The sequence below is a fragment of the Melospiza melodia genome, chromosome 1, assembly GCF_035770615.1.
Source record: "Melospiza melodia melodia isolate bMelMel2 chromosome 1, bMelMel2.pri, whole genome shotgun sequence".
NCBI lineage: Eukaryota > Metazoa > Chordata > Aves > Passeriformes > Passerellidae > Melospiza > Melospiza melodia.
This window is the reverse complement of record NC_086194.1, coordinates 172,958,748-172,981,274: the sequence shown is the minus strand read 5'-3', so window position 1 is coordinate 172,981,274 and position 22,527 is coordinate 172,958,748. Positions and strand designations below refer to the sequence as shown.

The 22,527-nt window shown below is 41.4% G+C and overlaps 1 protein-coding gene across 1 annotated transcript in view; it reads right to left on the bottom strand.

Annotated features, from left to right (window-relative positions):
- The window catches only part of ARHGAP39 (Rho GTPase activating protein 39), a 259,573-nt gene that overhangs the window by 121,381 nt on the left and 115,665 nt on the right, over positions 1 to 22,527 (bottom strand). Inside the window, exons 2-3 of the mRNA XM_063175373.1 lie at positions 19,212 to 19,643; positions 1,427 to 1,507 (exon numbers count right to left, since the gene is read on the bottom strand). Of these exons, the coding sequence (XP_063031443.1) occupies positions 1,427 to 1,507; positions 19,212 to 19,643 (513 nt within the window). The remainder of the gene's footprint in view (positions 1 to 1,426; positions 1,508 to 19,211; positions 19,644 to 22,527) is intronic.

Sequence of the window (22,527 nt, the reverse complement as noted above, 5' to 3'; positions counted from 1 at the left end):
TCAGTGGTGATTTTGGGTTCAAGAAGGAATTTTGGGGTTCAGTGAGGAATTTTGGGGTTCAAAAAGGAATTTTGGGCTCAGTGAGGATTTTGGGGATCAGTGAGGAATTTCGGGGGTTCAGTGAGGATTTGGGAGATTCAAGAAGGAATTTTGGGGGTTCAGTGAGGATATTTGGGGTTCAATGAGGATATTTGGGGGTTCAAGAAAGATTTTGGGGTTCATGAAGGAATTTTGGGAATCCACTGAGGATTTTTGGGGTTCAAGGAGGATTTTGGGGATTCAAAAAGGAATTTTGGGGGTTCAGTGATGATTTTGGGTTCATGAAGGATTTTTAGGGGTTCAGTGAGGATTTGGGGTTCAAGAAGGAATTTTGGGGATCAGTGAGGATTTTGGGGGTTCAGTGAGGATTTTTGGAGATGAAGGAATTTTGGGATCAGTGAGGATTTTGGGGGTTCTGTGATGATTTTGGGGTTCAGAAAGGAATTTTGGGGATCCATGGGGATTTTGGGGGTTCAGGGAGGATTTGGAGTTCAAGAAGGATTTTTGGGGTTCAATAAGGATTTTTTTGGGTTCAGTGACGATTTGGGGTTCAAGAAGGAATTTTGGGGTTCAAGGAGGATTTGAGGGATTCAGGAAGGATTTTTGGGGATCAGTGAGGAATTTTGGGGTTCAGTGAGGATTTGGGGGATTCCAGAAGGAATTTTGGGGAGGTTCAAGAAGGAATTTTGGGGTTCAATGAGGATATTTGGGGTTCAGTGGTGATTTTGGGTTCAAGAAGGATTTTTGGGGTTCAGTGAGGAATTTTGGGGTTCAAAAAGGAATTTTGGGCTCAGTGAGGATTTTGGGGATCAGTGAGGAATTTTGGGGGTTCAGTGAGGAATTTTGGGGGTTCAGTGAGGATTTGGGAGATTCAAGAAGGAATTTTGGGGGTTCAGTGAGGATATTTGGGGTTCAATGAGGATATTTGGGGGTTCAGTGAGGATTTGGGGTTCAAGAAGGAATTTTGGGGTTTAATGAGGATATTTGGGGTTCAAGAAGGAATTTTGGGATCAGTGAGGATTTTGGGGTTCAGTGAAGATTTTTGGGGTTCTGTGAGGATTTGGGGGTTCAAGAAGGAATTTTGGGGTTCAGTGAGGACTTTTTTGGGTTCCTTGAGGACTTGTGCCATTCCACCAAAACCTGAAGGGACAAGGAGAGGGACTGGAAGATCCTTGGGGAATAAACCACGGGCGACGTTCCCGGCGGGGAATAAACCACGGGCGACGTTCCCGGCGGGGAATAAACCACGGGCGACGTTCCCGGCGGGGAATAAACCACGGGTGACGTTCCCGGCAGGGAATAAACCACGGGTGACATTCCCGGCGGGGAATAAACCACGGGCGACATTCCCGGCGGGGAATAAACCACGGGCGACATTCCCGGCTACCTGTAGTGCAGGAGCTGCCCCTCGGCGCCGTAATCGCGGTAAACGTCGAATTCCTTCTCCAGCGCCGCGGACGGCGACGAGCTGCAAAACAGCAACGAGTTGGGAGTCTTTAATTTATTTTTTTTTTTAATTTTGTCATTTATTTTTTTTAATTTTTAAAATTTTTAATTTTTTAGATTTTTTTTTTATTTTTTAATTTTTTTTTTAATTTTGTAATTTTTTTTAATTTTTTAAATTTTTAATTTTTTAGATTTTTTTAATTTTTTTGATTTTTTTAAATTTTGTACTTTTTTTAAAATTTTTTAAATTTTTCAATTTTTTGATTTTTTAAATTTTTTTAAATTTTGTAATTTTTTTTTAATTTCTAAAATTTTTAATTTTTTAGATTTTTTTTTATTTTTTTGATTTTTTTTAATTTTGTAATTTTTAAAATTTTGTAATTTTTTTTAATTTATTAAAATTTTTTAATTTTTTTGATTTTTTAGATTTTTTGATTTTTTTGATTTTTGATTTTTTTTTTTTTAATTTTTGGATTCTTTTAATTTTTTGGATTTTCATTTGGAGTTGTTGGCCAAGGATGACGACGACCAAGCCCAACCCGCACTCGCGGTCTCCAGGTTCTCATCCAACCCTTCCAAGACCCAAAAAATTCCTGCAATAAAACATCTGAGCGGATCCCAAACATCGCCCGGCTCCGTCCCGCGTTTCCACGGCCTCGGACGGTGAGAGAAACACGGGAACAGCAAAATCCCCCCAAAAATCCTCCAACCCTTCCCAAAAAACCCCAGGTATTGGTTATTTTTATTTCTTTTTATTTCTTTTTATTTCTTTTTATTTCTAAAAATATATTTTATTTATATAATTTTTTATTTATTTTATTTATATATTTTATTTATTTATGTATTTATTTATCCAGTGGATCCATGAATCCGTGCCAGGATCCTCCAACCCTTCCCAAAAAAAAACCCAGGTATTGATTATTTTTATTCCTTTTTATTTCTTTTTATTTCTAATATTTCATTTATTTATTTATTTATTTATTTTATTTATTTATTTATTTATTTGTTCGTTTATTTATTTATTTATTCCTTTATGTATTTATTTATTTATTTATCTACAATATTTATTTTTTATTTATTTAATTAATTTATTTGTTTATTTATTTATGTATCTATTTATTTATTTATTTATTTATGTATTTATGTATTTATGTTATTTATTATATTTAATTATATTTATATTGTATTTATTTTATTTGTTATATATTTAATATCTTACTGACATAATCCAACCCAATACAATTATGTTGTATTTATTTTATTTATTTAATTATATTTATGTTGTATTTCTTTTTCTTTCTTTTTATTTAGAAAAATATGTTTTATTTATATATTTTTCATTTATTTTATTTATATATTTTATATATATATATATTTAAATATATATATTTAAATATATATTAAATATATATATATTTAATATATATATAAAATAGATATATTTAATATATATATAATATATATTTATATTTATATATTTATTATTTGTTCATTTATTTATATATATTTATATAAATATATATTTTAATATAAATATATATATATTATATTAAAAACATATATATAGAAATATATATATTTTTATATAAAAACCATATAAAAATATTAAAATATATTTATATATAAAAATATATATATATATATAATACATACATATTTTTTATATATATATAAATATAGAAAAATATATATTTATATATATTTATATTTATATATATTTATATATATATAAAAATATATATATATAAAAATATATAGATTTTTATATATTTAAATATATATAAATATATATTTATATTTATATATATTTTATAAAAATATTTATTTATTTATTTATTATATTTAATTATATTCACATTGTATTTATTTTATTTGTTATATATTTATTATCTTTCCGACATTATCCAACCCAACGAGCACAGGAAAATGTTGATTTTCTTTTTGCCTTAAAAATCCTATTTATTTATTGTATTATATTTATTGTATTTTATTTATTGTATTTTTATATTTATTGTATATTTAATTATATTTAATTATATTTACATTGTATTTATTTCATTTGTTATATATTTATTATCTTTCCGACATTATCCAACCCAATTTATTTATTTTATTTATTATATTTAATTATATTCCCATTGTATTTATTTTATTTATTATATATTTATTATCTTTCCGACATAATCCAACCCAATACAATTATGTTGTATTTATTTTATTTATTTAATTATATTTATGTTGTATTTCTTTTTCTTTCTTTTTATTTATATAAATATATTTTATTTATATATTTTTATTTATTTTATTTATATATTTTATATATAAATATATATTTATTTATATTTATATTTATATAATTTCTATATATAAATATAAATATATATTTATATATATTTAAATATATATAAATATATATTTATATTTATATTTTATTTATTTATTTATTTATTTATTTAATTATATTCACATTGTATTTATTTTATTTGTCATATATTTCTTATCTTTCCGCTATTATCCAACCCAATTTATTTATTTATTATATTTAATTATATTCTCATTTTATTTATTTTATTTATTATATATTTATTATCTTTCCGACATTATCCAACCCAATTTATTTATTTTATTTATTATATTTAATTACATTTACATTGTATTTATTTTATTTATCATATATTTATTATCTTTCCGACATTATCCAACCCAATTTATTTATTTTATTTATTATATTTAATTATATTCCCATTGTATTAATTTTATTTATTATATATTTATTATCTTTCCGACATTATCCAACCCAATACAATTATGTTGTATTTATTTTATTTATTTAATTATATTTATGTTGTATTTCTTTTTCTTTCTTTTTATTTATATAAATATATTTTATTTATATATTTTTTATTTATTTTATTTATATATTTTATATATATATTTAAATATATATATTTAAATATATATAATATATATCTATTTCATATATATATTTAAATATATATATATTTATATATATATTTAAATATATATTATATAAAAAATATATATTTATATATATATATTTATATTATTTATTTATTTATTTATTTATATATATATTTTTATATATATATTATATAAAAAATATATAAAAATAAATATATTTTTATATATAAAAACCATATAAATATATTAAAATATATTTATATATATTTTTATATATATATAAAATATATATATTTTTATATATATAAATATATAAATATATATTTGTATGTATTTATATTTATATATATTTTATATATATATATATATAAATATATATATATTTATATATTTAAATATATATATAAATATATATTTATATTTATATATATTTTATAAAAATGTTTATTTATTTATTATATTTAATTATATTTACATTGTATTTATTTTATTTATTATATATTTATTATCTTTCCGACATTATCCAACCCAATTTATCTTATTTATTATATTTAATTATATTCACATTGTATTTATTTTATTTATTATATATTTATTATCTTTCCGACATAATCCAACCCAATACAATTATGTTGTATTTATTTTATTTATTTAAATATATTTCTGTTGTATTTCTTTTTCTTTCTTTTTATTTATAAAAATATATTTTATTTATATATTTTTATTTATTTTATTTATATATTTTATATATATATATATTTAAATATATATAAATATATATTTATATAGTTTTATATATTTATATTTATATATTTTCATATATATAAATATATATAAATATAAATATATAGATTTATATATTTTTAAATATATAAAAATATATATTTATATTTATTTATATTTTATAAATATGTTTATGTAATTATTATATTTAATTATATTCACATTTTATTTATTTCATTTATTATATATTTATTATCTTTCCGACATTATCCAACCCAATACAATTATGTTGTATTTATTTTATTTATTTAATTATATTTATGTTTTATTTCTTTTTCTTTGTTTTTATTTATAAAATATATTTTATTTATATATTTTTATTTATTTTATTTATATATTTTATATATATATATTTAAATATATATAAATATATATTTATATATTTTATATATATTTATATTTATATATAAAATATATATAAATATGAATATATATATTTATATATATAAAAATATATATAAATATATATTTATATTTTTATATATTTTATAAATATGTTTATGTATTATATTTAATTATATTTACAATGCATTTATTTTATTTATTATATATTTATTATCTTTCCGACATTATCCCACCCAACGAGCAGAGGAAAATGTTGATTTTTTTTTTGCCTTAAAAATCCTATTTATTTATTGTATTATATTTATTGTATTATATTTATTGTATTTTTATATTTATCGTATATTTAATTATATTTAATTATATTCACATTGTATTTATTTTATTTATTATATATTTATTATCTTTCCGACATTATCCAACCCAATTTATTTATTTTATTTATTATATTTAATTATATTCCCATTGTATTTATTTCATTTATTATATATTTATTATCTTTCCGACATTATCCAACCCAATACAATTATGTTGTATTTATTTTATTTATTTAATTATATTTATGTTTTATTTCTTTTTCTTTGTTTTTATTTATAAAAATATATTTTATTTATATATTTTTATTTATTTTATTTATATATTTTATATATATATTTAAATATATATAAATATATATTTATATATTTAATATATATTTATATTTATATATAAAAATATATATAAATATAAATATATATATTTATATATAAATATATATTTATATTTTATATATTTTATAAATATGTGTATTTATTTATTATATTTAATTATATTCACATTGTATTTATTTTATTTATTATATATTTATTATCTTTCCGACATTATCCAACCCAACGAGCACAGGAAAATGTTGATTTTTTTTTTGCCTTAAAAATCCCTTCCCGGCGGGAACGCGCTCGGATTCAATCCCGTTTGGAAAACAGGGAGCAAATATTCCTCCAGAAAATATCCGCAGAAATAACTTTATTAAAAAAAAAATAAAATAAAAAATTCCCTAAAATCCCCCCGTGTCTCCCGTTAATAAAATTCGGATCCGATGTTGGTTTCGGGAGGGGAATAAAAAAGAGAGAAAAGAAACAAATCTCCCTAAGGGGATAAAGCTCCAAAATTTTAGCGGAGCAATAAAATCGAGCTTCTGTCAAAGCTGATTTTGATGGGATTTAGCCCTGGAATTACGGAATCACGGCTGTGAGGAATTGCTTAAATCCCCTTTTCCTCACCGGAGCGTGTGAGTGGAATTATGGAATTATGGAATTATGGAATTATGGAATTATGGAATTATGGAATTATGGAATTATGGAATTCCCCCCTCCTGTTCCTGTTCCTGTTCCTCCTCCTCCTCCTCCACCTCCTCCTGTCCCTCCTCCTCCTCCTCCTGTCCCTCCTCCTCCTCCTCCTCCACCTCCTCCTGTTCCTCCTCCTCCACCTCCTCCTGTTCCTCCTCCTCCTCCTCCTCCTCCTCCTCCTCCTCCTCCTCCTCCTCCTCCTGTTCCTGTTCCTGTTCCTCCTCCTCCTCCTCCTCCTGGATTCCCGAGAGAAAGGCGTCACCTCTGATCCCGGTGCTGTCCCCAAATCCATGTGGAATCCAGATGGACCCCAAATCCATGGCAGAATCCAGATGGATCCTCAAATCCATGGAGAAATCCAGAGGGACCCCAAATCCATTATGGGATCCAGATGGATCCCGAAATCCATGGCAGAATCCAGATGGATCCTCAAATCCATGGAGGAATCCAGATGGATCCTCAAATCGCATGTTGGAATTTAGATGGACCCCAAATCCATGGAGGAATCCAGATGGATCCTCAATTCCACGGCAGAATTTAGATGGGCCCCACATCCATGATGGAATCCAGATGGATCCCAAATCCATGTCAGAACTTAGATGGATCCTCAGATCCATGTCAGAATTTAGATGAATCCCCAAATCCATGGAGGAATTTAGATGAATCCCCAAATCCATGTCAGAACTTAGATGGATCCTCAAATCCATGGAGGAATCCAGATGGATCCTCAAGTCCATGTTGGAATCCCGATGGATCCTCAATTCCATGATGGAATCCAGATGGATCCCCAAATCCATGGAAGAATTTGGATGGAGCCCAAAAGCATGGCAGAATCCAGATGCATCCCCAAATCCATGGCGGAACTCAGATGGGTCCTCAAATCCATGTTGGAATTTAGATGGATCCCCAAATCCATGGAGGAATCCAGATGGATCCTCAAATCACATGTTGGAATTTAGATGGACCCCAAATCCATGGCGGAATTTAGATGGATCCCCAAATCCATGTCAGAACTTAGATGGATCCTCAAATCCATGGAGGAATCCAGATGGATTCCCAAATCCATGTTGGAATTTAGATGGATTCCCAAATCCATGGAGGAATCCAGATGGATTCCCAAATCCATGTTGGAATTTAGATGGATTCCCAAATCCATGGAGGAATTTAGATGGATCCTCAATTCCATGGCAGAATTTAGATGGGCCCCAGTTCCACAATGGAATCCAGAAGGATCCCCAGTTCCATATCAGAATCCAGATGGATCCCCAATTCCATGGCAGAATCCAGATGGATCCCAAATCCATGGAGGAATTTAGATGAATCCCCAAATCCATGTCAGAACTTAGATGGACCCTCAAATCCATGATGGAATCCAGAAGGATCCCCAAATCCATGTCAGAATCCAGATGGATTCCCAAATGCACGGCAGAATCCAGATGGATCCCAAATCCATGGTGTGACTTAGATGGATCCTCAAATCCATGGAGGAATCCAGATGGATCCCCAAATCCATGTTGGAATTTAGATGGATCCCAAATCCATGGAGGAATTTAGATGGATTCCCAAATGCATGGCAGAATCCAGATGGGCCCCAAATCCATGGTGGGACTTAGATGGATCCTCAAATCCATGGTGGAACTCAGATGGATCCCCAAATCCATGTGGAATCCAGACGGATTCCCAATTCCATGACAGAATCCAGATGGATCCTCAAATCCATGGAGAAATCCAGATGGATCCTCAAGTCTACGGAGGAATCCAAATGGATCCCCTAATCCATGTCAGAACTTAGATGGACCCCAAATCCATGACAGAATCCAGATGGATCCCCAAATCCATGATGGAATCCTGATGGATCCTCAAATCCGTGACAGAATCCAGATGGATCCTCAAATCCATGATAGAATCCAGAGGGACCCCAATTCCATGTCAGAATTTAGATGGATCCCAAATCTATAGTGGAATCCAGATGGATCCTCAAATCCATGATAGAATCCAGATGGATCCCAATTCCATGTCAGAATTTAGATGGATCCCCAAATCTATAGTGGAATCCAGATGGATTCCCAAATCCATGATGGAATCCTGATGGATCCTCAGTTTCATGGAGGAATCCAGATGGACCCTCAAATCCATGATGGAATCCAGAAGGATCCCCAAATCCATGTCAGAATTTAGATGGATTCCCAAATGCACGGCAGAATCCAGATGGGCCCTCAAATCCATGGTGGAACTTAGATGGATCCTCAAATCCATGTTGGAATTTAGACGGATCCCCAATTCCATGGCAGAATCCAGATGGATCCCAAATCCATGGAGGAATTTAGATGGGCCCCACATCCATGATGGAATCCAGATGGATCCCCAATTCCACGATGGAATCCAGATGGATCCCAAATCCATGTCAGAATCCAGATGGATCCCCAATTCCATGATGGAATCCAGATGGATTCCCAAATCCATGTCAGAATCCAGATGGATTCCCAAATCCATGATGGAATCCTGATGGATCCCCAAATCCATGTTGGAATTTAGACAGATCCCCAAATCCATGTCAGAATTTAGATGGATCCCCAAATCCTTGGAGGAATCCAGATGGATTCCCAAATCCATGTCAGAATTTAGATGGATTCCAAATTCCATGGCAGAATCCAGATGCATCTCCAAATCTATGGTGGAACCCAGATGGATCCCCAATTCCATATCAGAATCCAGATGGATCCCCACATCCATGGAGAAATCCAGATGGACCCCACATCCATGATGGAATCCAGATGGATCCCCAATTTCATGATGGAATCCAGATGGATCCCCAGTTCCATATCAGAATCCAGATGGATCCCCAATTCCATGGCGGAATTTAGATGGATCCCAAATCCATGGAGGAATCCAGATGGATCCCCAAATCCATGTCAGAACTTAGATGGACCCTCAAATCCATGATGGAATCCAGAAGGATCCCCAAATCCATGTCAGAATCCAGATGGATTCCCAAATGCACGGCAGAATCCAGATGGATCCCAAATCTGTGGTGTGACTTAGATGGATCCTCAAATCCATGGAGGAATCCAGATGGATCCCCAAATCCATGTTGGAATTTAGATGGATCCCAAATCCATGTCAGAATCCAGATGGATCCCCAAATGCACGGCAGAATCCAGATGGATCCCAAATCTGTGGTGTGACTTAGATGGATCCTCAAATCCATGGAGGAATCCAGATGGATCCCCAAATCCATGTTGGAATTTAGATGGATCCCAAATCCATGGAGGAATTTAGATGGATTCCCAAATGCATGGCAGAATCCAGATGGATCCCAAATCCACGGAGGAATCCAGATGGATCCCCACATCCATGGCAGAACTTAGATGGGCCCCACATCCATGATGGAATCCAGATGGATCCCCAAATCCATGTCAGAATCCAGATGGATCCCCAATTCCATGGCGGAATTTAGATGGATCCCAAATCCATGTTGGAATTTAGATGGATCCCCAAATCCATGCTGGAATTTAGATGGATCCCCAAATCCATGCTGGAATTTAGATGGATCCCCAAATCCATGCTGGAATTCAGATGGATCCCCAAATCCATGTGGAATCCAGATGGATTCCCAATTCCATGACAGAATCCAGATGGATCCTCAAATCCATGGAGAAATCCAGATGGATCCTCAAGTCTATGGAGTAATCCAAATGGATCCCCTAATCCATGTCAGAACTTAGATGGACCCCAAATCCATGACAGAATCCAGATGGATCCCCAAATCCATGATGGAATCCTGATGGATCCTCAAATCCGTGACAGAATCTAGATGGATCCTCAAATCCATGATAGAATCCAGATGGATCCCAATTCCATGTCAGAATTTAGATGGATCCCAAATCTATAGTGGAATCCAGATGGATTCCCAAATCCATGATGGAATCCTGATGGATCCTCAGTTTCATGGAGGAATCCAGATGGACCCTCAAATCCATGATGGAATCCAGAAGGATCCCCAAATCCATGTCAGAATTTAGATGGATTCCCAAATGCACGGCAGAATCCAGATGGATCCCAAATCCATGGTGGAACTTAGATGGATCCTCAAATCCACGTTGGAATTTAGACGGATCCCCAATTCCATGGCAGAATCCAGATGGATCCCAAATCCATGGAGGAATTTAGATGGGCCCCACATCCATGATGGAATCCAGATGGATCCCCAATCCCACGATGGAATCCAGATGGATCCCAAATCCATGTCAGAATCCAGATGGATCCCCAATTCCATGATGGAATCCAGATGGATTCCCAAATCCATGATGGAATCCTGATGGATCCCCAAATCCATGTTGGAATTTAGACAGATCCCCAAATCCATGTCAGAATTTAGATGGATCCCCAAATCCTTGGAGGAATCCAGATGGATTCCCAAATCCATGTCAGAATTTAGATGGATTCCCAATTCCATGGCAGAATCCAGATGCATCTCCAAATCTATGGTGGAACCCAGATGGATCCCCAATTCCATATCAGAATCCAGATGGATCCCCACATCCATGGAGAAATCCAGATGGACCCCACATCCATGATGGAATCCAGATGGATCCCCAATTTCATGATGGAATCCAGATGGATCCCCAGTTCCATATCAGAATCCAGATGGATCCCCAATTCCATGGCGGCATCCAGATGGATCCCAAATCCATGGAGGAATTTAGATGGATCCCCAAATCCATGTCAGAACTTAGATGGACCCTCAAATCCATGATGGAATCCAGAAGGATCCCCAAATCCATGTCAGAATCCAGATGGATTCCCAAATGCACGGCAGAATCCAGATGGATCCCAAATCCATGGTGTGACTTAGATGGATCCTCAAATCCATGGAGGAATCCAGATGGATTCCCAAATCCATGTTGGAATTTAGATGGATCCCAAATCCATGTCAGAATTTAGATGGATTCCCAAATGCATGGCAGAATCCAGATGGATCCCAAATCCATGGAGGAATCCAGATGGATCCCCACATCCATGGCAGAACTTAGATGGGCCCCACATCCATGATGGAATCCAGATGGATCCCCAAATCCATGTCAGAATCCAGATGGATCCCCAATTCCATGGCGGAATTTAGATGGATCCCAAATCCATGTTGGAATTTAGAAAGATCCCCAAATCAATGTCAGAACTTAGATGGATCCCCAAATCCATGTCAGAATCCAGATGGATCCCCAATTCCATGACGGAATTTAGATGGATCCCAAATCCATGTTGGAATTTAGAAAGATCCCCAAATCCATGCTGGAATTTAGATGGATCCCCAAATCCATGTTAGAATTTAGACGGATCCCCAAATCAATGTCAGAACTTAGATGGATCCCCAAATCCATGATGGAATCCAGATGGATTCCCAAATCCATGTCAGAACTTAGATGGATCCCCAAATCCATGGCAGAATCCAGATGGATCCTCAGTTCCATGATGGAATCCAGATGGATCCCCAAATCCATGTCAGAACTTAGATGGATCCTCAGATCCATGGCAGAATCCAGATGGATCCCACCCCTGGAAGTGTCCAAGGCCAGGTTGGAGCAACCTGGGATGGTGGAAGGTGGCCCTGCCCATGGAATTGGATGGATTTCGGGATCCTTCCCACCCAAACCATTCCACGTTTGAGGTTTTCCCTGGAATCTCCACCTTGGCCTGGTTCGTGTCCCCAAGCCAGACGTTCCCACCCAACCTGGAAGAACCGGGACAATCGGGAAAACTCAACCCGAACAAATTCCCAACGTGGGCACCGAGGACTTCCACAGGAACGGGGCTGCGGTCGCATCCCGGAAATCCCGACGGATAAAATCGGACAAATCTCGAGGCAATTCCTTATGGATTTTTCCTGGCTAACAGATTCCTTGGATTAAAGGATGAATTTTAGGATCTGTGGATGCTCCATCCATGGAATTCTCCAGGTTGTGTGGGACGGGACTTGGAGCAACCTGGGATGGTGGAAGGTGTCCCTGCCCATGGAAATGGATGGATTTCGGGATCCTTCCCACCCAAACCATTCCACGTTTGAGGTTTTCCCTGGAATCTCCACCTTGGCCTGGTTCGTGTCCCCAGGCCAGACGTTCCCACCCAACCTGGAACAAAACAACCGGGACAATCGGGAAAACTCAACCCGAACAAATTCCCAACGTGGGCACCGAGGACTTCCACAGGAACGGGGCTGCGGTCGCATCCCGGAAATCCCAACGGATAAAATCGGACAAATCTCGAGGCAAATCCTCATGGATTTTTCCTGGCTAACAGATTCCTTGGATTAAATTTTAGGATCGGTGGATGCTCCATCCGTGGAATTTCCCAGGTTGGGTGGGATGGGGCTTGGAGCAACCTGGGATGGTGGAAGGTGGCCCTGCCCATGGAAATGGATGGATTTTGGGATCCTTCCCACCCAAACCATTCCACGTTTGAGGTTTTCCCTGGAATCTCCACCTTGGCCTGGTTCGTGTCCCCAGGCCAGACGTTCCCACCCAACCTGGAAGAACCGGGACAATCGGGAAAACTCAACCCGAACAAATTCCCAACGTGGGCACCGAGGACTTCCACAGGAACGGGGCTGCGGTCGCATCTCAGAAATCCCGACGGATAAAATCGGACAAATCTCAAGGCAAATCCTCATGGATTTTTCCTGGCTAACGGATTCCTTGGATTAAATTTTAGGATCTGTGGATGCTCCATCCATGGAATTCTCCAGGTTGGGTGGGACGGGACTTGGAGCAACCTGGGATGGTGGAAGGTGGCCCTGCCCACGGAAATGGATGGATTTCGGGATCCTTCCCACCCAAACCATTCCACGTTCGAGGTTTTCCCTGGAATCTCCACCCCAAGCCAGACGTTCCCACCCAACCTGGAACAACCGGGACAATCGGGAAAACTCAACCCGAACAAATTCCCAAAGTGGGCACCGAGGACTTCCACAGGAACGGGGCTGCGGTCGCATCCCGGAAATCCCGACGGATAAAATCGGACAAATCTTGAGGCAAATCCTCATGGATTTTTCCTGGCTAACAGATTCCTTGGATTAAATTTTAGGATCTGTGGATGCTCCATCCGTGGAATTTCCCAGGTTGGGTGGGACGGGGCTTGGAGCAACCTGGGATGGTGGAAGGTGGCCCTGCCCATGGAAATGGATGGATTTCAGGATCCTTCCCACCCAAACCATTCCACGTTCGAGGTTTTCCCTGGAATCTCCACCCCAAGCCAGACGTTCCCACCCAACCTGGAACAACCGGGACAATCGGGAAAACCCAACCCGAACAAATTCCCAAAGTGGGCACCGAGGACTTCCACAGGAACGGGGCTGCGGTCGCATCTCAGAAATCCCGATGGATAAAATCGGACAAACCTTAAGGCAAATCCTTATGGATTTTTCCTGGCTAACAGATTGCTTGGATTAAATTTTAGGATCGGTGGATGCTCCATCCATGGAATTTCCCAGGTTGGGTGGGATGGGGCTTGGAGCAACCTGGGATGGTGGAAGGTGGCCCAGTCCATGGAAATGGATGGATTTTGGGATCCTTCCCGCCCAAACCATTCCACGTTTGAGGTTTTCCCTGGAATCTCCACCTTGGCCTGGTTTGTGTCCCCAGGCCAGACGTTCCCACCCAACCTGGAACAAAACAACCGGGACAATCTGGAAAACTCAACCCGAACAAATTCCCAACGTGGGCACCGAGGACTTCCACAGGAACGGGGCTGCGGTCGCATCCCGGAAATCCCGACGGATAAAATCGGACAAACCTTAAGGCAAATCCTCATGGATTTTTCCTGGCTAACAGATTCCTTGGATGAAAGGATGAATTTTAGGATCTGTGGATGCTCCATCCATGGAATTTCCCAGGTTGGGTGGGATGGGGCTTGGAGCAACCTGGGATGGTGGAAGGTGGCCCTGCCCATGGAAATGGATGGAAATGGATGGATTTTGGGATCCTTCCCGCCCAAACCATTCCACGTTCGAGGTTTTCCCTGGAATCTCCACCTTGGCCTGGTTCGTGTCCCCAGGCCAGACATTCCCACCCAACCTGGAACAAAACAACCGGGACAATCGGGAAAACTCAACCCGAACAAATTCCCAAAGTGGGCACCGAGGACTTCCACAGGAACGGGGCTGCGGTCGCATCCCAGAAATCTCGACGGATAAAATCGGACAAATCTCAAGGCAATTCCTTATGGATTTTTCCTGGCTAACAGATTCCTTGGATTAAAGGATGAATTTTAGGATCTGTGGATGCTCCATCCATGGAATTTTCCAGGTTGGGTGGCATGGGGCTTGGAGCAACCTGGGATGGTGGAAGGTGGCCCTGCCCATGGAAATGGATGGATTTCAGGATCCTTCCCGCCCAAACCATTCCACGTTCGAGGTTTTCCCTGGAATCTCCACCTTGGCCTGGTTTGTGTCCCCAAGCCAGACGTTCCCACCCAACCTGGAACAACCGGGACAATCGGGAAAACTCAACCCGAACAAATTCCCAAAGTGGGCACCGAGGACTTCCACAGGAACGGGGCTGCGGTCGCATCCCGGAAATCCCGACGGATAAAATCGGACAAATCTTGAGGCAAATCCTCATGGATTTTTCCTGGCTAACAGATTCCTTGGATTAAATTTTAGGATCTGTGGATGCTCCATCCGTGGAATTTCCCAGGTTGGGTGGGACGGGGCTTGGAGCAACCTGGGATGGTGGAAGGTGGCCCTGCCCATGGAAATGGATGGATTTCAGGATCCTTCCCACCCAAACCATTCCACGTTCGAGGTTTTCCCTGGAATCTCCACCCCAAGCCAGACGTTCCCACCCAACCTGGAACAACCGGGACAATCGGGAAAACCCAACCCGAACAAATTCCCAAAGTGGGCACCGAGGACTTCCACAGGAACGGGGCTGCGGTCGCATCTCAGAAATCCCGATGGATAAAATCGGACAAACCTTAAGGCAAATCCTTATGGATTTTTCCTGGCTAACAGATTGCTTGGATTAAATTTTAGGATCGGTGGATGCTCCATCCATGGAATTTCCCAGGTTGGGTGGGATGGGGCTTGGAGCAACCTGGGATGGTGGAAGGTGGCCCAGTCCATGGAAATGGATGGATTTTGGGATCCTTCCCGCCCAAACCATTCCACGTTTGAGGTTTTCCCTGGAATCTCCACCTTGGCCTGGTTTGTGTCCCCAGGCCAGACGTTCCCACCCAACCTGGAACAAAACAACCGGGACAATCTGGAAAACTCAACCCGAACAAATTCCCAACGTGGGCACCGAGGACTTCCACAGGAACGGGGCTGCGGTCGCATCCCGGAAATCCCGACGGATAAAATCGGACAAACCTTAAGGCAAATCCTCATGGATTTTTCCTGGCTAACAGATTCCTTGGATGAAAGGATGAATTTTAGGATCTGTGGATGCTCCATCCATGGAATTTCCCAGGTTGGGTGGGATGGGGCTTGGAGCAACCTGGGATGGTGGAAGGTGGCCCTGCCCATGGAAATGGATGGAAATGGATGGATTTTGGGATCCTTCCCGCCCAAACCATTCCACGTTCGAGGTTTTCCCTGGAATCTCCACCTTGGCCTGGTTCGTGTCCCCAGGCCAGACATTCCCACCCAACCTGGAACAAAACAACCGGGACAATCGGGAAAACTCAACCCGAACAAATTCCCAAAGTGGGCACCGAGGACTTCCACAGGAACGGGGCTGCGGTCGCATCCCGGAAATCCCGACGGATAAAATCGGACAAATCTCAAGGCAAATCCTCATGGATTTTTCCTGGCTAACAGATTCCTTGGATTAAAGGATGAATTTTAGGATCTGTGGATTCTCCATCCATGGAATTTTCCAGGTTGGGTGGGACGGGGCTTGGAGCAACCTGGGATGGTGGAAGGTGTCCCTGCCCATGGAAAAGGCTGCAATTCCACGATCTTCCAGTCCTCTCCCATCCCAAACCATTCCATAAATTCTGCAATTCCACGATTCCGCATTTCCGCCGGCACCGAACGACCTCAAACCCATCTCCACCCCCAAAATCCCCCTGCTCCGGGAGGATCCCCCCGTTCCCAGGCTCGGAGATCCCATCAGGACCTCGGGAAGGCGGCACCTCCTCCCCGATGTCCCACACGAAAGCGCTGGCCCGGCCGGGAATTCCCGTTCCCACCCAGCCGCCGTTCCCGGGAACGGGAATTCCGTCCCGCATTGGTCTCCTCAACCCGGCCGGCTCCTTAACGCGGTCAAAAAGCATCAATTAAGGGAGGATAATTGCATTAATTAACGACCCGGAAAGCTGCGGCTGCTCCGTGCCTGGAATGGTCCCAGGTTGGGTTGGGTGCCTGGAACGGTCCCAGGTTGGGATGGTGGGATTTGGGTTGGGTGCCTGGAATTGTCCCAGGTTGGGTTGGGTGCCTGGAATTGTCCCAGGTCGGGTTGGGTGTCTGGAATGGTCCCAAGTCGGGTTGGGATGGTGGGAGGTGCGGGAGATGGAAAAAGATGGATTTCAAAGCTCCTTTCCAACCCAAACCGTTCCACCATTCCGTGATTCGCGGCTTTCAATCCATAAAAAAATGGAGGAGCCACACGAACGTCTCCGTTGGGAACGAGGGAGCACCGGCTCCCTTCTCCTTCCCGAGGGAAATTGTCCCGGCCAGGAGCTCCCCAGAGCGGCGGGAGCGGCCGCGGATGTGCCGTGAATCATCCCGTGAAAAATCCCGTGGATTTTCCTTATCCAGGGAAATCACTGAAAACCCACAAAATTAGAATTGCCAGTCCTAAAAGCGAATTTCAAGAGGAGGAGAAATTATTCCTTCGGGGAATCTTGTAAATCTAAAATATCCCTGAGGTGGAGAAACGCCTTTTCCTGATGTTTTTCCTCCTTGTTGTGAGGAGGATCCAACTCAGTGGAGACCCACCAGAGGTCGAGCATGAGGAACCAACCACAAAACATCTCTACCCAAACCTGCAGGACTTTGCTCCTGGAGACCACCAGCACTAGAAATTCCCAATTTTCTCCCGCCCGGGCTCTAACCCCAAATTTCCAATCCCAAAAATGAATTTCAGAGGATGAGAAATTATTTCTTTGGGGAACATCTAAAATATCCTTAAGGTGGAGAAATGCCTTTTCCTGATGTTTTTCCTCCTTGGTTTTTTGGAGGATCCAACTCAATGGAGACCCACCAGAGGTCGAGCATGAGGAACCAACCACAAAACATCTCTACCCAAACCTGCAGGATTTCGCTCTTGGAGACCACCAGCACTGGAAATTCCCGATTTTCTCCCACCCGGGCTCTAAACCCAAATTTCCAATCCCAAAAACGAATTTCAGAGGATGAGAAATTATTTCTTTAGGGAACATCTAAAATATCCTTAAGGTGGAGAAACGCCTTTTCCTGATGTTTTTCCTCCTTGGTTTTTTGGAGGATCCAACTCAGTGGAGACCCACCAGAGGTCGAGCACGAAGAACGATCCACAAAACACCCAAGACCTGCAGGATTTTGCTCTTGGACACCACCACTGGAAATTCCCAATTTTCTCCCACCCGGGCTCTAAACCCAAATTTCCAACCCTAAAAACGAATTTCAGAAGATGACAAATTATTCCTTCAGGGAATCTTGTAAATGTAAAATATCCCTGAGGTGGAGAAACACCTTTTCCTGATGTTTTTCCTCCTTGTTGTGAGGAGGATCCAACTCAGTGGAGACCCACCAGAGGTCGAGCATGAGGAACCAACCACAAACCATCTTTGCCCAAGACCTGCTGGACTTTGCTCTTGGAGACCACCAGCACTGGGAATTCCCAATTTTCTCCCGCTCGGGCTCTACACCCAAATTTCCAATCCTAAAAATGAATTTCAGAGGATGAGAAATTATTTCTTTAGGGAACATCTAAAATATCCTTAAGGTGGAGAAACGCCTTTTCCTGATGTTTTTCCTCCTTGGTTTTGTGGAGGATCCAACTCAATGGAGACCCACCAGAGGTGGAACATGAGGAACCAACCACAAACCATCTCTACCCAAACCTGCAGGACTTTGCTCTTGGAGACCACCAGCACTGGAAATTCCCGATTTTCTCCTGCTCGGGGCTCTAAACTCAAATTTCCAACCTTAAAAACGAATTTCAGAGGATGAGAAATTATTTCTTTAGGGAACATCTAAAATATCCCTGAGGTGGAGAAACGCCTTTTCCTGATGTTTTTCCTCCTTGGTTTTGTGGAGGATCCAACTCAACCGAGACCCACCAGAGGTCGAGCATGAGGAACCGACCACAACTCATCGTTCCTCCTGGAGACCACCACCACCGCCACCGCGAATTCCCGACTTCCTCCCACCTTTACCTTTCCGTTTCCTCCTTCACCACCGAGTAGTGGCCGGGCTGGCGGCCGGGGCGCTGCTCCTGCCCCTTCTCGCTGCCCTCCAGCTCCTGCTCCAGGGACGAGCTGGTGCTCCCCTCGCGGCTGACATTGCTGCTCCGCCCGGGGCTGTTCTCCGTCGACGCCCGCGGCGACTCCGTGTTCTGCTTCAGCGTCTGCAGCTTGGCCAGCGGGATGATGTCGCAGTTCTGGGGCCGGTGCCACACCGTCCTCTGCGTGGTGGCATTGTAGTAGTAGAAGCGCGAGGTGTTGGGGTCGAAGAGCTCCCACCACTGGTTCTCATTGGTGCGCTTGATGCGCACGCCGGCCGGCGGGTCCCACACGCACTCGCCCGTGATCAGGTTGGCGTACATGCGCTCCCGGGTGCGGGGCTCGATGATTTCCACCCATTCCAGCCTGGGAAGGGACAGGGAGAGAGTGGAAATGTCAACCAAGAGACCTCGGAAGGTCACCCAAGGTCTGATGATTCCATGATTTGGCAAAGTGCGAAACGGAGAAGAGAAACGGCTCAACTCTTCCTTCCACCCCATCGAGTCTCCTGCGTCCAAGACTCGATGATTCCCACCCATTATTCCAGCCTGGGAAAAAGGACAAGGAGAGAAGGGGAACGTCAACCAAGAGACCTTGGAAGGTCACCCAAGCCACCCCATGATTTTGTGGTTTGACAACGTCATGGGATGGAGAAGAACAACTGCTCAAATCTTCCTTGCACCCCCATCAAATATTCCATGTCCAAGACCGATGATTCCCACCCATTCCAGCCTGGGAAAAAGGACAAGGAGAGATGGGAAACATCAACCAAGAGACCTCGGAAGGTCACTCAAGGTCTGATGATTCCATGATTTGGCAAAGTGCGAAATGGAGAAGAGAAACGGCTCAACTCTTTCTTGCACCCCCATTGAGTCTCCTGTGTCCAAGATTCGATAAATCCCACCCATTCCAGCCTGGGAAAGGACAGGGAGAGATGGGAAACATCAACCAAGAGACCTTGGAAGGTCACCCAAGCCACCCCATGATTTTGTGGTTTGACGACGTCACGGGATGGAGAAGAGCGACGGCTCAACTCTTCCTTGCACCCCCACTGAGTCTCCTGTGTCCAAGACTCGATAAATCCCACCCATTATTCCAGCCTGGGAAAGGACAGGGAGAGAGTGGAAATGTCAACCAAGAGACCTTGGAAGGTCACTCAAGGTTTGATGATTCCGTGATTTGACGCCAGCGCGGGATGGAGAAGAGCGACGGCTCAACTCTTCCTTCCACCCCCATCGAGTCTCCTGCGTCCAAGACTCGATAAATCCCACCCGTTCCAGCCTGGGAAAGGACAGGGAGAGATGGGGAACGTCAACCAAGAGACCTTGGAAGGTCACCCAAGCCACCCCACGATTTTGTGGTTTGACAACATTGCGGGATGGAGAAGAGCGACCGCTCAAATGTTCCTTGCACCCCCATCGAGTCTCCTGTGTCCAAGACTCGATAAATCCCACCCATTCCAGCCTGGGAAAGGACAGGGAGAGATGGGGAACGTCAACCAAGGTCTCTCCCAGTCCCGACTCTCCGATGATTCCGTGATTTGACGCGAGCACGAGATGGAGAAGGGCAAATGCTCAACTCTTCCTTGCACCCCCATCAAATATTCCATGTCCAAGACTCGATGATTCCCACCCATTCCAGCCTGGGAAAGGACAGGGAGAGAAGGGAAACGTCAACCAAGAGACCTCGGAAGGTCACTCAAGGTCTGATGATTCCATGATGTGGCAGAGTGCGAAACGGAGAAGAGAAACGGCTCAACTCTTCCTTCCAAACCCATTGAGTCTCCTGTGTCCAAGACTCGATAAATCCCACCCATTCCAGCCTGGGAAAGGACAGGGAGAGAGTGGAAATGTCAACCAAGAGATCTTGGAAGGTCACTCAAGGTTTGATGATTCCGTGATTTGACGCCAGCGCGGGATGGAGAAGAACAACTGCTCAACTCTTCCTTCCACCCCCATCGAGTCTCCTGTGTCCGAGACTCGATAAATCCCACCCGTTCCAGCCTGGGAAAGGACAGGGAGAGAAGGGGAACCAAGTCAACCAAGAGACCTCGGAAGGTCACCCAAGCCACGCCATGATTTTGTGGTTTGACAACGTCACGGGATGGAGAAGAACAATTGCTCAACTCTTTCTTGCACCCCCATTGAGTCTCCTGTGTCCAAGATTCGATAAATCCCACCCATTCCAGCCTGGGAAAGGACAGGGAGAGATGGGAAACATCAACCAAGAGACCTTGGAAGATCACCCAAGCCACCCCATGATTTTGTGGTTTGACGACGTCACGGGATGGAGAAGAGCGACTGCTCAGATCTTCCTTGCACCCCCATCGAGTCTCCTATGTCCAAGACTTGATAAATCCCACCCATTATTCCAGCCTGGGAAAGGACAAGGAGAGAGTGGAAATGTCAACCAAGAGACCTTGGAAGGTCACTCAAGGTTTGATGATTCCGTGATTTGACGCCAGCGCGGGATGGAGAAGAGCGACCGCTCAACTCTTCCTTGCACCCCCACTGAGTCTCCTGTGTCCAAGATTCGATAAATCCCACCCGTTCCAGCCTGGGAAAGGACAGGGAGAGATGGGGAACGTCAACCAAGAGATCTTGGAAGGTCACCCAAGCCACCCCACGATTTTGTGGTTTGACAACATCACGGGATGGAGAAGAGCGACCGCTCAAATGTTCCTTGCACCCCCATCGAGTCTCCTGTGTCCAAGACTCGATAAATCCCACCCATTATTCCAGCCTGGGAAAGGACAGGGAGAGATGGGGAACGTCAACCAAGGTCTCTCCCAGTCCCGACTCTCCGATGATTCTGTGATTTGACGCAAACACGGGATGGAGAAGGACAACTGCTCAACTCTTCCTTGCACCCCCATCAAATATTCCATGTCCAAGACTCGATGATTCCCACCCATTATTCCAGCCTGGGAAAGGACAGGGAGAGAAGGGAAACGTCAACCAAGAGACCTCGGAAGGTCACCCAAGGTCTGATGATTCCATGATTTGGCAGAGTGCGAAACGGAGAAGAGAAACGGCTCAACTCTTCCTTGCACCCCCACTGAGTCTCCTGCGTGCAAGACTCGATAAATCCCACCCATTCCAGCCTGGGAAAGGACAAGGAGAGAAGGGGAACGTCAACCAAGAGACCTCGGAACGTCACCCAAGGTCTGATGATTCCGTGATTTGACGCCAGCGCGGGATGGAGAAGAGCGACGGCTCAACTCTTCCTTCCACCCCCATTGAGTCTCCTG